The sequence below is a fragment of the Podarcis pityusensis genome (genome assembly GCF_964106645.2).
Source record: "Podarcis pityusensis genome assembly, chromosome: 5".
In the NCBI taxonomy this organism is placed as follows: domain Eukaryota; kingdom Metazoa; phylum Chordata; class Lepidosauria; order Squamata; family Lacertidae; genus Podarcis; species Podarcis pityusensis.
In genome coordinates this window covers 18,720,826-18,736,061 of record NC_138032.1, presented here as the reverse complement: position 1 = coordinate 18,736,061, position 15,236 = coordinate 18,720,826, and the positions used below count along the sequence as shown (strand labels likewise).

General features: G+C 41.2%; 1 protein-coding gene across 1 annotated transcript in view; it reads right to left on the bottom strand.

Annotated features, from left to right (window-relative positions):
- Window positions 1-15,236, bottom strand: part of LOC308477634 (uncharacterized protein) — a gene marked incomplete at both ends in the record, with an annotated part of 172,044 nt that overhangs the window by 5,300 nt on the left and 151,508 nt on the right. The window contains one exon of the mRNA XM_081006365.1: window positions 10,662-11,225. Within this exon, the coding sequence (XP_080862491.1) occupies window positions 10,662-11,225 (564 nt within the window). The remainder of the gene's footprint in view (window positions 1-10,661; window positions 11,226-15,236) is intronic.

Sequence of the window (15,236 nt, the reverse complement as noted above, 5' to 3'; positions counted from 1 at the left end):
CAGATGCGGCTGTAACGTAGTGCCTGGCTATATACAATGGACTGTTTGGTATGTTTGGGATGGTAGCTAGAGGCATGTAGATATGTTTGTCGGTCAGTTGGTTTACGGTATAAGGTGGTGTTTATGTGTCCATCCTGTATTTTTATAGTAGTGTCCAAAAAATGTATTTCTTGCATAGATTGATTCATTGTAAGGTTGATTGTGGGGTGAAAATCATTGAATTTCTGGTGAAAGGTGTCCAGGGTCTGTTGACCATGTGTCCAGATGATAAAAATATCGTCAATGTATCGTAGGTACAAGAGAGGTTTGAGTGGGTAGGAGTTTAGGAAACGTTGTTCTAAATCTGCCTTGAAGATGTTGGCATACTGTGGGGCCATGCGGGTGCCCATTGCTGTGCCGCTGATCTGAAGGAACAGGTCATCACCGAATTTGAAGTTGTTGTGGGTAAGGACAAATTGGCAGAGTTTGGTGGCAAGGTCCGCTGTGGTTTTATCTGAAATGGTGTTCCTTATAGCTTGTAAACCATCGTTGTGTGGGATGTTGATCTCATTATACATGACTAAGCCATTTCTCACCTTCTCACCCCTTGCCTTTTCCTGTAAGACCTATTACAGTCGTTAAGAGTCGTCAACAGGCTCATCTCAGCTATCTGCCAATCTCCGATTCCCACCACCCTTCTAAGTAATACCCCTCCCCACCTTCTCAATATATAGAAGGATCTGGTAACTTCTGTTTCAGTGTATCTGAAGAAGTGTGCATGCACACGAAAGCTTATACCAAGAACTAACTTAGTTGGTCTTTAAGGTGCTACAGGAAGGAATTTTTTTATTTCCTCAATACATAGTTTTTGATTGTAGTTTAACTTTAGTACTTCATTTCTCATATCCAGAGAGTTAAACATGACCAGGACATCTCCTGGCAGTTTCTTCCCTCTGGCTTTGGCTGATTTTGTTTTTATCCGGAAAATATTTGCTACTGAGTATCCTATGTCTTCTTCCTTCATATCCTTCATATCTAGCCAAACTGCCAATTCTCTAACCAATTTAGATCTTATATTTTCGTTTGGTTCCTCAGGGATCCCCCTAAATTTCAGGTTTGATTGCTTCTATTTATCTCTATCATCTATCTATCTATCTATCTATCATCTATCTATCATCTATCTATCTATCATCTATAGGTAAAAAACCCTTAAGTTCAGTCAAAGGTGACTATGGGGTTGCAGTGATCATTTCGCTTTCAGGATGAGAAAGCCAGTGTTTGTCCAGAGACAGCTTTCCGGGTCATGTGGCCAGCATGACTAAACCACTTCTGGTGCAACAGGACACCGTGATGGAAATCAGAGTGCACGGAAATGCCATTTACCTTCCCACTGCAGCGGTACCTATTTATCTACTTGCACTGGTGTGCTTTCGAGCTGCTAGGTTGGCAGGAGCAGGGACAGAGCAATGGGAGATCACCCCGTTGCGGGGATTTGAACTGCCGACATTCTGATCGGCAAGCCCAAGTGGCTCAGTGGTTTAGACCACAGTGCCACCCGCATCCCTCAGTCAGATATAAATGTATCAGTAGTAGTAGTAATAGTAATATTATCTTGTGATTCTGGCACTTGACAATTCAACTCCCCCCAACTTTATGAATATTCCACCTATTTAAAAGTAAATGAACTACAGTGGAACCTTGGTTTTTGAACATCTCAGCTGCTAAACATTTTGGAAGCTGAACGCCGAAAACCCAGAAGTAAATGTTTCAATTTTTGAACATGCCTTGGAAGTCGAATGGCTTCCGAGGTTCCTTTTTCTCTTTTTTTTAAGAATAATTTTTTATTAACCGACCAATCACATCAAATCAAACCAAATTACATAAATTCCAAATTACACAGCCGAATTTTAATTTTTTGTTGGGGGTACCCATATTTCAAGTTTCGAAGGGGATCCAATCAACTTCTTGCTTCTTACTGCTGTTTTAATGTCCACAAATCTAATCTTATGATGTTCACAGTACTATCCAGTCCTTTCTTAATGTTTTTCCACATCTCTTGTTGTTATTTTCATATATTTTTCCTTTCTCTTTGTGACCTCTGATAATCTCCGCAAGCTAGTTAGAACAGTTTGTAATCCTGCGTGGATTCCCCCCCCCCCCCCGTAGCCATATCCAGACGTTTTCCATATAACATCACTTCCATACATCAAAACAGTCTTAGCGTCATTAATCTTCACCAATCTGCCTCCTTTCTCAAAACCTCTGAGGAGATTCACTAGGAATGCAGTCTGAAAACAAGTCCGTTCTTCCTCCCGGCTATAAATCCTTTGGCAAGATGGCAACTCCGAATTAATTGCTGCGCCATTCCCAAAAGCTCTTATTGCTTCTCGATCTCCATAAAGCATACTTTTGGTTAAAGTTTATCTCCACACAGACCTTAATCATCCTGCTTGGGTCAGTTCAACCGACGATTCTAATGAGCAGGGGTTCTTGTAAATCACATAGAAGGAAAGTAAAAAAGGTCCCCCCCCCCCCATTCAGTCCCGTTGTTGTCAACATACCCAGCCTTTGGTGTATCTTCATCGTAAAATATTCCTGTTTCTCCAACCCGTCGTCTTCTTTCGCAGAGGTCACTTAAATTAGCAGACTTCACTCCCCTTCTTCACTTGAAATATGTGCATTTGCTTCTTTTGTAATTAATTATTCCAATTGCTGCAACTAGTGCGTGATCAGAGAGAGAGAGCCGAGGAGATCCAGGAGAGCCGAGGAGATCCAGGAGAGCCGAGGTCCACACGGGGGCATTCTGCCTAGGGCCTGTTGGGATTCAAGCCTTTATCAGGAGAAACTGGCCACTCTCCAGGCACCCGGCTTGATCTCCTGTTGACCTCCCTGTCTGCATTCCCCAGCAGGATACAGGCTAGGTCGTGATAGGCAATCCTTCTCAGCGTGAGAAGAACACACCCCCTCTTTCCTGCCCCCCCTGGGCAGGGGAGAGAGATAGACAGAAACGTATTTACATTCCTTTATTTCTGTCTTTGCAGCGTTACAAAAATCATGTCTGCTCTCTTCAAGCTCCTGCAGTCGAGAGACACACTCCTCCTGTACTTCCTGTACAGCTCATATTACACTCTGAGCTAATTCCGGTGCCCTCTGCACTGTGAATTAACTGTCCCTCTGTTTCCCATGGAACAGTCCCAACATTCCCATTATGTTTTGCTTTCAAGCTACCAGCTCGCGGCCGCATTGCTTCTATATCGTAACATACTCCCCCATATGAATCAATGTGCGCTGCGAGCAAAGCGTGATCCAGAGAAGAAAACAAACAGTTGTTATACATATAACACTCGCCTGTTGTTTCAGTTCCACCCTTGGAACTACCCGCCACTGGTTTCCCCAGTGTACCTCTCTGGTTGTCTGTCTTCCAAGGAATGAGTGCATCTGCATTACCTTGGCTAGGGAATGTAGTGTTACGCTTAGCAACTCTCTGTTGTGTCTTTGTCTCTGACTTAGACACAGCTTCAACCTGTCTTGAGTTGTCAACAATAGTAACACATGCTACAGCTGAGTTAGCAAACTCTTTTGGATACCTCTTGGGTGGTACACCCTTTGTAACTCTCTCGGACCTGCGCATGAGGTGCTGATCCTCTCTGCTCACTGGTTGTCTCAGGACTCTTTGGAGAACCAGTTCCAATAGTAAACAGTGGTTCATCCTTCACCTGTGAAGGTCTATCCATTGTGTGAGATTTCCTCTCAATGACTGTGTCAACTGAGCTCTCTGAGTTATCACTGTCATTCTCAGTACCACTGTAATCAGTAAAATCATCATCATCATCTGAATCGTCCTCAGTGGGAAATGTGTGAACAATTACTCTCTCCTGTTCAGGAGCACTCTCTAGAAATTTTGTGAGAACCACCTGACCAGATTCAGACAAAATTACTCTGTAGAGACCCTTTCCATAACCCACAAAAATGCCGCTAGCATTCTTTACTCCACCTGGAGCTTCAGTCTTCACATGAGACCCAAAAACCTTAAAATGGGCAACAGAAGGTTTTCTGTGGAATAGCTTCTCAAAAGGAGAACATCCTAAACCTTTTGAAACTTTTCTCACCCAACTGTAACAAAAACACATTAACGATTCCGCCCAATACTCATGTGGCAAATGTGAACTCAGCAATTGCGCCTTCATGCCATTTTGCAATTCTTTGTTCACTTGCACACAGATACTTCTGTTCCATGCTTCTGCAGAAACAGCAGTCTTGTGCCTTATCCCATTCTTATCCAGGAAATCCTGAAAATCCTGCAAAAGAAAAACTGGCTTTACATCTGTGAAAAGACAATCAATGTTAGCATCATGAACATTCTTAACCTTGTTACAAAACTCTTTAAACCTTTCTAAGGCTTCTTGTGGTTTCTGCAATATATATACCCATACATAATGAGAGAAATAATCCACACACACAAGATAATATCTTGCATTGCCTCTAGAGGCAATGTGCTAGAGGACCAATCACATCAGCATACACTCGCTGAAAAGCTTTGGTTACTTTTGTCGTCTTCTGGACGTTTTTCGACACACGTGCGAGAGAAATCATGTTAGAATCAGATTCATTACAATTTATGCAATCACTTTGATCAAAAGTCAACAAATACAGTCCATTTTTCTCTCTGGCAGAAAGATACAGCTCTTCATCTTTGAAGATTTTGCAGCTTTCTCTATCATAGGACAAAGTCAGTCCTTTCTTTGTGATCTGCGAAACACTCAGCAGATTGAACTTTAAATCAGGAACCAAATACACATTGTTAATAGTCAAGTTCAGACTCTCAAGATACACAGTTCCAAACCCGGTCGCTTCCAGCTCCTGACCATTGGCTTGTTTCACAGTGAAGCTTTGCTTCTTAAACGTTGAAAACAGATCTTGCCGCGACGTCATGTGTTGCGTCGCTCCAGTGTCCAAAATAAAAGCGTTCTCCATTGAAAATGCGGCTTTTGTTGACAGCAATGCCTTCGCAGGTTTCATCTGGGACTTGGTACGACTTTTGCCTGATGCCTCAGGCTTTGCAGAGCTCCCCTTAGCTCCTTTCTGTTGACGTGGCTTCTTACAATTCCGCTGAAGATGCCCAGTCTGTCCACAATTGAAACAACGGACAACGTTCAAAGCAACAGCCTGTTCTTCACTAGCAATAGCAGTGGGGGTGTCAGAACTCCGAGTTTCTCTCCCCCTGTCTTTGACATCTATTGCAGCAAGTCTGTCTTTTTTTTAAAAAAAATATTTATTCAAATTTTAAGATTACAGGGAAAAAAAAGTAAAAAAAGAAAAACAAATCACATACATCCTACAAGAAAAACACACAATACAAAGAAAAATACACAAGACAGAAAATCACAGTAAAAAATAACAAAAGAAAAATTCAACTTAAACCATTAAAACCGTTTTCCCATTTACTTATTTCCGTGACTTCCTCTCACTTCTCTGCTTTGTATTCTAATTCAAATCGTATCTCCAGCAAATCCTTCTAACCTTCTTTTCATTTGCTTATTTTAACATTCAAAAATATTTAATTCTCCTCTATCTTTTATTTTACACTTCATATTTACTTATTCCATTATACTCTGTCTGCCAATACGGTCTAATATTCTTCTCCAACCTTTTCTAACATTCTTTTATATTACAGTATTTCTGAAGATATGTTTTAAATTTTTTCCAATCTTCTTCCATCGACCCTTCTTCTTGATCTCGAATTCTGCCGGTCATCTCAGTCAGTTCCATATAGTCTATCACTTTTCTCTGCCATTCTTCTCGGGTAGGCAATTCTTGTGTCTTCCAGTATTTCCCAATGAGTATTCTTGCTGCTGCTGTCGCATACATAAAAAAATTCCTGTCTTCCCTTCGCACCAATTGACCGACCATGCCCAAGAGGAAGGCCTCTGGTTTCTTCAAGAAAGTATATTTCAATACCTTTTTTAATTCATTATATATCATTTCCCAGAAGGCCTTGATCTTTGGGCACGTCCACCAAAGGTGGAAGAAAGTACCTTCATTTTCTTTACATTTCCAACATTTATTATCAGGCAGATGATAAATTTTTGCTAGCTTGACTGGGGTTAAGTACCACCTGTAAATCATTTTCATTATATTTTCTCTTAAGGCGTTACAGGCCGTAAATTTCATACCTGTGGTCCATAACCGTTCCCAGTCAGCAAACATAATGTTATGCCCAACATCTTGCGCCCATTTAATCATAGCAGATTTGACCATTTCATCCTGTGTATTCCATTTCAACAGCAAATTATACATTCTTGACAGATTTTTAGTTTTAGGCTCTAACAATTCCGTTTCCAGTTTAGATTTTTCCTCCTGGAAACCAATCTTTTTGTCTAAATTAAAAACCTCCCTTATTTGATAATAATGCAGCCAATCTCGAACTTTAGTTTTTAATTTGTCGAAGCTCTGCAATTTTAGTTTATCACCAACTTGTTCTAAAATTTCACAATATTTTGGCCAGTTTATCTCCATATTAGTTTTTTTCAATGCCTTTGCCTCCATTGGTGACAGCCACCTTGGTGTTTTACTTTCCAACAAATCCTTATATCTCACCCAAACATTAAACAATGCTTTCCTGACAATATGATTCTTAAAGGCCTTATGCGCTTTAACTTTGTCATACCATAGATATGCATGCCATCCAAAGACATTATCAAAACCTTCTAGATCCAAAATGTCCACATTTTCAAGAAGTAGCCAATCTTTCAGCCAGCAAAAAGCGGCTGATTCATAGTAAAGTTTAAGATCTGGCAGGGCAAATCCCCCTCTTTCCTTCGCATCTGTTAATATCTTAAATTTTATTCTAGGTTTTTTGCCCTGCCAGATAAATTTGGAAATGTCTCTTTGCCACCTCTTGAAACAGTCCATTTTGTCCACAATTTGTAATGTTTGAAACAAAAACAACATTCTAGGCAATACATTCATCTTTATCGCTGCAATTCGGCCTAACAATGATAACTTCGATTTTGACCATATTTCTAAATCCTTCTTCACCTCTGACCAACATTTTTCATAATTATCTTTAAACAGATTCACATTTTTGGCAGTCATATTTACCCCTAAATATTTCACTTTATTAACAATTGTTAATCCTGTCTCTTTCTGAAACCTCTCCTTCTCTATCTCTGTAAGATTTTTCTCTAATACCTTGGTTTTCATCTTGTTTAATTTAAAACCTGCTACTTGACCAAATTCTTGGATTGATTGTAACACTCTTTTTGTACTAGCTTCTGGCTCCTGTAATGTCAAAACTAAATCATCGGCAAAAGCTTTCAATTTGTACTGTTTAGCTCCGAGTTGTATACCTTTAACCAATTGGTCTTTTCTAATCATATTGAGCAAAACCTCGAGGACCGATATAAAAAGCAATGGGGAGATTGGGCAACCCTGTCTTGTTCCTTTCTCTATCTTAAATTCTTCTGTAACTACATTGTTCACAATAAGCTTAGCTTTTTGTTCCGAATAAATTGCACTTATACCATTTTCGAAACTTTGACCTACCCCCATCCCCTGCAAGTTTTCTTCATAAAACTCCAAGAAATATTGTCAAACGCTTTCTCTGCATCTACAAATATTAAAACAGCTTTAGTATTGATATTAACTTGCAATTTTTCCAAAATATCAATGATGTTCCTAGTATTGTCTGACAAATGTCTCCCAGGGAGAAAGCCCGCCTGGTCTTTATGAATCTCTTTTACCAATACATTTTTTAATCTTTTAGCCATAATTTCGGCAAAAATTTTGTAATCCACATTTAGTAGGGATATGGGACGGTAGTTCATCTGTGTCTTCTCCCCTTTGGTTTTTGGTATAAGTGTAATATATGCTTCTTTCCATGACTCGGGTGCTTTTCCTCCCCGTAGTATTTCATTGCAAAGTTCTTTCAACGGTTGCAGTAGCCATTCTTTCAGAGTTTTATAGTACTTTGCAGTTAGTCCATCCGGCCCTGGAGATTTGCCCAATTTCATATTCTGAATGGCTCCTTCCACTTCTTGGTCAGATATTGTAGAGTTCAATATTGATTTACTATCTTGAGATATTTTTTGTAATCCATTATTTTCCAGAAATCGGTCAATGTCTAGTTCTTTCTGAGTCTCCTGCGTATATAACTGTTTAAAGTACTTCTGAAAGCACTTCCGAATCTCTCCAGGATTCTGTATATTCTTCCCTTCTACAACCAAGTTCGTAATCGTATTCAGCTTTTGTCTTTTTTTCATTTGCCAGGCCAATAACTTCCCACATTTATTTGCCGATTCAAAAGTCTTTTGTTTCATCTGTTTGATCTTCCATTCTATCTCCTGATTCATCAATTTCATATATTGTACTTGATATAGCTTTATCTCTTTTAAAATCTCCTGTGAGTTCGGTTTCGCTCTCAGTCTTTTTTCTCCATCTTTAATTTTTTCCAAGATTTTTTCTCTCTTCTCATTTTGATATCTTTTCCTAATTGCATTTTGTTGTATCAAAAATCCTCTCATGACCGCTTTGCTGGCATCCCAAATCACTCTTTTTTCTGTCATAGTATTCAAATTTATCTCAAAATAGTCTCTCAAATTCTTCTGAGCCTTTTTAATAATTTCCTCATTCCTAAATAAGGAGTCATTCATCCTCCATCTAAAGGCCCCAATTGGCGTTGATATCATTTCAATCTTTACTGGATTATGGTCAGAGCAAATTTTTGGGCAAATCACCGCTTTTTTAATTTTAGGGGCCAGTCCTCTAGTTGTCCAGATTTGGTCTATTCTTGTCCATGTCATGTTTGCTTCAGAGAAGAAGGTTCCTTCTCTTTCCAAGGGGTTCTTTATTCGCCAAATATCTACAAGATCCATATTGTCAGTCATTTCAAAAAATGTCCTTGGCAGTCTTCCATCTTTTGTCACTATTTGTCTTTGGGCTTTGTCCATATTTGTAGACACTACTCCATTCAGATCTCCCATCAAAATAATGTTGTAATCCAAAAAGTCCAGGAGAGTTTCATGCAGTTTCTTGAAGAATTCTGATTTTCCCTCATTTGGTGCGTATACGCCTATTATCAAAAATTTCTGTCCTTGGAATTGAATTTCAATTGCTATATATCGTCCTTGATCATCTTTAAATATAAATTTTGGTGACAGGCTTTCCTTCGCATAAAGTACTACCCCTCTTTTTTTTACATTGTCCGATGAAATAAATTCCTCTCCCAATCTTTTATTTATCAGGATTTTCCGATGTAGCCTTGTCACATGAGTCTCTTGTAAACAAATCAAGTCCAAATGTTCTTTTTTCAGTGTATGAAATACTCTCCCCCTTTTTGCCAACGAATTTAGGCCATTAATATTCCAGCTTAAAATTTGTAGTGTCATTTTGTATCTACTCTCCTTCTCCTCCAACAGCCCCAAGAAGATTGTCTATATCTGTCGGTGGCGTTGGTTTCCCTTTTTCTTGCAGACTCTTGTCCGGTATCACAATGTCTTTTCCCAATCCTTTCAGTAAATCTTCTTCGTATGCACTCAGAAACTTGTTCTTTTCCTCCACTGATCTGATCTTGGTCTTTCTTCCTTTGAAGCTAAAGGATAAACCTTGGGGAAATTCCCACCTAAAGAGAATTTTGTTTTTTCTCAACAAGTCCACCAGGTCTCCAAAGTCCTTTCTTAAATCAAGAAGGTGTTTTGGTATGTCTTTGAAAATTTCCACTTTTGATTGTATAATTGTCAAGGGTTTTTCGTAGTGTAAACCCAAAATTTTGTCCCTTTCTTCTTTGGATCGAAGAGTAATCAAACAGTCCCTTATTTTAATCTTTCTTCCTCCTTTCCCCAATCGAAAAGCCCTCACAATCTTAAAATCCTCTTGTTTCAATTCCGATTTCCAAAAGTCCAAAAATTCTTGGGTCAAAAAGTCTATCAAGGTACCTTTCTCCAACTCAGGAACAGCTCTGATTCTAAGATTCGTTTGTTTGTCTTTCAAGTCAATCATAGATAACGTTAACTTATGTTCTGCAATCTCTTTCTGTAAGTCTGGTACTTTTTCAGTTTCCAATTGCCCCAATTTAAATTCTACAGCAGCCGTTTTTTCCTGTATAGACTTTGAGTCTTGCAACAATTTCTGAATAGATTCCGTATTGCTGTTTACTTTTTTCTCCAAATTACCTAATGTTTCTGTTAGTATCTTCAGCTCACAGGCAGAGGTACCTGGCCTCCCCCGAGGCAATTGAGCGAGATACTGTGTTTACCATCCGTCTGCGACCCCGGCAGGCTAGGTAAACAAACCCGGCGATTTCCCTCATTAGATGTGAGGAAAACACACCCTCTGCTTCTCTGCTTCTCTCTCCCTCCCTGCATTCTCCCAGGGAGGGGAAATGAGACAGACAGGAGTTGTTTCTACATGTTTTATTCCTGTCACTCAACAGTACATAGAAATGTGACTGCACCCTTCAGTCTCCATTAGAAGAGTCTCACACTCCTCCCCTGTACTTCCAGTACAGGTCATATGACACACTGAGCTAACATCCGGTGCTCAGTACAGAGAATAGGCTCCACCTTTTCTCCAACAGTACATCTGTAAACCATAACATCCTGTTTTGCATTCCAGCCATCTGGAGCTGGCTTTTGCCTTGGTGCTTTTTCCCAACATCCTCCCCCAAAAGCAGCAATTGGCAAAACATGATCCAGAGAAGAGAACAAACAGTTGTTATACATATAACAGTCCCCTGTTGTTTCAGTTCCACCCTTGGAACTCCCCACCACTGGTTTCACCAGTGTACCTCTCTGGTTGTCTGGCTTCCAAGGAATGAGTGCTTCTGCATTACCTTGGCTAGCTACTCTCTGTTGTGTCTTTGTCTCTGACTTAGACACTGCTTTAACCTGCTTTGAGTTGTTAACAATAGCAACACATGCAACAGCTAAGTTAGCAAACTCTTTTGAGTACCTCTTTGATGGTACACCCTTTATGACTCTCCCAGACCTGCGTTTGAGGTTCTGATCCTCTCTGCTCACTGGTTCAGCCTTTGGACTCTTTGGAGAACCAGTTCCAATAGTAAACAGTGGTTCTTCCTTCACCTGTGAAGGTCTATCCATTGTGTGAGATTTTCTCTCAATGACTGTTACAACTGAACTCTCTGAGCTATCAGTGTCATCGTCAGTACCACTGTAATCTGTGACATCAGAAAAATCATCATCATCATCATCATCTGAATTGCCACCTGTGGGAAATGTTTGTTCTACAACCTGCTCTTGCTCTGGAGCACTCTCTAGAAACTGACTGAGAAAGGAAAAAACAACTGTTGGATTTTACAGCTTGTTTGACAGTGTGAGCTGGAGGCTTGGCTCCTCTTGACTGGCGCGGCTTCTTACAGTTTCGCTGTAGATGCCCAGTCTGTCCACAATTGTAGCATCGGACAGCACTCAATGCTACACCATGCTCCCCAGTAGCATCATCAGTGGGGAGATTTGAACTCTGTTCTTCCCTCCCCCTGTCAGCAACACCCATTGCACCTTGTTCAGGAACACCAACAGTTCCAACAGCCACAGTTCCTGCACTCTCCCCTCTGGGGTCAAAGCTCTCCTCAGCTTTCGTTGAGCTCTTAGGAACTTGGCCAGCATCATCTTGGCTCACCCCTTCTGGGGTAGTTATCCATCCAGACCATGATGAATAACTGTCTCTGGTTAAGGGAGGTGGGTAAGGCAAAGCTCCTTTCTTGGCATCCATCTTGAAGCCAAGCCTCTTCAGCTTTCCAGCCCACACTCTCAAACAAACTGTAAAATCCAACAGTTGTTTTTTTCCTTTCTCAGTCTGGCAAACTGCAAGCTGTTTACGCTCTTTTGCACCTGGCAGCTAAACTCTGGCTGCTATGGAAAGTCCCTTCCAAGGGCACGTAAACTTGTAGCCAAAACATTCTCTGATTTTGTTTCGCTTTCCCAGGCTCACACTCACAGTCCAGCCCCTTTGCCAGTAACTTTCCAACTTTCCGTTACCTAGCAACAATGCATTTCAATAGGACAGTTTATCAACCACAAGAATTTGTGGAATGCAGGCTTCAGCCTTTAAGCTGCAGGCCTCTTCTCCCGGAGCTTTTGTTTTTCCAAAACGCAGCTCCGTGAACCAGGGAATTAATCAACCTGCGTTCACACTTTTAGCCCGAAATGCAGCATACCTTGAACTTTGTTGCTCTGGAAAACACCTCTTCTTTCCACCAGCTGTCTGTTGAGCCTCTGGCTTCTTTCAGACGCTTCTCTTCCTCCTTGGAGCAGAGGAGGACAATCCACCAGCCTCTCATGCAGATGTCCGATGAATCGTAACCATCCGAAGGCTGCCATATGTTAGTATCTTCAGCTCACAGGCAGAGGTACCTGGCCTCCCCCGAGGCAATTGAGCGAGATACTGTGTTTACCATCCGTCTGCGACCCCGGCAGGCTAGGTAAACAAACCCGGCGATTTCCCTCATTAGATGTGAGGAAAACACACCCTCTGCTTCTCTGCTTCTCTCTCCCTCCCTGCATTCTCCCAGGGAGGGGAAATGAGACAGACAGGAGTTGTTTCTACATGTTTTATTCCTGTCACTCAACAGTACATAGAAATGTGACTGCACCCTTCAGTCTCCATTAGAAGAGTCTCACACTCCTCCCCTGTACTTCCAGTACAGGTCATATGACACACTGAGCTAACATCCGGTGCTCAGTACAGAGAATAGGCTCCACCTTTTCTCCAACAGTACATCTGTAAACCATAACATCCTGTTTTGCATTCCAGCCATCTGGAGCTGGCTTTTGCCTTGGTGCTTTTTCCCAACAGTTTCTGTGTTTAAGTCAATTTTCCTGTTTGCAATATCCACTTTCTGATTGGTCTCTTCCACCTTCCTATTCGTTTCCCCCACTTTTGTACTTAGCTGCTGTATTGATTCATTAATCTTAGTCAGAGCACTGGCTAAAAGTTCCTCAGACATTCCACCAGACTTAGGTTGTATTGCCGAGGCGGGCAAACCAGCAGATGATTGCCTTCTATGTGTCCAAGGTTTCCCTGATCTCAAAGTTGACTGGTCTTTATGACCATCAGCCATAACAGAGTGAAGGTCAAATTCCTTTCCCACGTCTGATATTTCTGTTTATAAATGGAAAATTCCTTTCCTTTCCTGCAATTGCAGAGAGTCCCTCTAGATGGACACTGTTACCACCTAGCAAGTTACTGTCTTTTGGAAACAACAGGGGAAAGATACTGAGTAAAAAAGAGTCAAAAGTTAAAGACACAATATAACTTTCCAGTCCTTTCCAATCCTTTCCCAGTAAAATTGGCCACTATGTATCTCCTTAGCAGCCAGCAAACAGCTTTAACAGCTTTGACAGCTTTGACAGCTGAGTGACAGATCACTCATTTAATCCTTCAATTTAAACAGTCCAGTAGAATCAAAAGTCTTTCCCTTAACTCTCTTAAGGGTAGATCCCTCCAAAGTTTCCAGGTCAGAAAGAAACACTTATTTCAATTCAGCTCCCACGTTTAGCTCCAAATCTCTTTGCTTTGTTCTTTATACAGTGCAGTGAAGCGGACTTCCTGTTTACGCTTCCACCGCGGTAGCCAATTCAGACATTTTTAAAAGGCTTTAAACTCTTCCGCTTTTTCGCCAAAGTTCCAAATTAATCCAAATCTTGCTCTTTTATCCAATTCTTCTACTCACGGTTAGTTTTTGAGTCCGAATGTCCCAGGAATAAGTCAGCGCTCTCCAGCAACGGCAACGCGGCTTCGCTCAGTGAGAGCAGCGATCCGCTCGCAGCACCGCGCTTCTCCCCCGCTCCCTTCCGAAGCCTCGAAAAGGCTTCCTTTCAGGTTGGGGGGGCGCTTCAAGGTGCCCGCCGAGCCTCCACGTTCGCAGGCGTCCGCGCCTGCGATTTCTAAGGGTCCCCGCTTCGCCGGAGCGCACAGGACCCGATCTCCCACTGGGCTACCCCCTCCGAACATCAAAGGAGGTCCGCCATTGCTGCTGGCACTGACCGGAAGTGCAGCAGCAAGTCTGTCTTTCTCATTGAGAATCACGGCACAAATTCTCTCCGTCGAAAGATCTGCGGCAGGTAGAGAACCAAGCTGACTTGCAACCGTTTTATAAGTCCGATTAAGGCTGTTAATAATCATGAAGCAGAATATCTCTTCCTGTAGAGGGAAATTGCGTTCCGCCATCTGCTGGCGTAAGAATTTCATCTCTGTCAGATGCGCTTGTACATCTCCATCAGGCGCTAGCCTTAGATTGGTTAGCTTTTCAAAATGCAGCAACGCTGAAGAACCAGCATCTCTTTGATGTATTCTACGCAGCGTTTGCCAAATCTCACGCGCGTATTCCAAATCCTGAATATGCACGAGCTGATCATCTGAGATACACAGAATTATGGCCGTCCTGGCTCTCACATTCTGTGAATTCCAACCTGGCGTTGGTGCAGCAGGGATGGGGTTATCAATCACCCCAAAAATCCTCTGATTCTGAAGCAGGGCTTTCATCTTTACAGACCATGAGGAATAATTTTCATTAGTCAGTGGAGGTGAGTAAGGTAAGCCTCCCCCCTTCTTGGTATCCATTTTGTTTTTTTTGTTTTTTTTAAAGCAATTTATTGGGTTTTACAATAAAAGTAAACATAATAAACAATATAACATTTATCTTAACATATTTTCACATTTTCTTTGGACTTCCTCACATCTCCCGCTCCCACTTTCATCGTTGTAACATTTTGTCAGCAATTTATCGTCTTATTTAAATTCTTATATCCCTTCTATATTTCATAATCTTATAATTCTCGAAAGGAGCTAAATTTTCACAGTCTTACTTATTTTCTTGAAAACTTCTAAATTTAGTGGTGCTCAGTTATTTTAATCTAGCATCTTATTTAGCATTCACACAAATTACAATACTTTTGTAAATAGTTCTTAAATTTCTTCCAGTCCTCCTCAATCCTCTCTTCTCCCAGATCACGGATTCTGCCAGTCATTTCAGCCAGTTCCATGTAGTCTATCAGTTGTATCTGCCATTCTTCCAGTGTGGGTAGATCTTGAGTTTTCCAATGTTTGGCAAGAAGTATCCTTGCTGCTGTTGTTGCATACATAAAAAATGTCTGGTCCTTCTTTGCCACCCCTTGGCCGACAATACCCAAAAGGAAAGCCTCTGGTTTCTTAGTGAAGGTATATTTAAATACCTTTTTCAATTCATTATAAATCATTTCCCAGAACGCCTTCACTTTAGGGCAAGTCCACCAGAGGTGGAA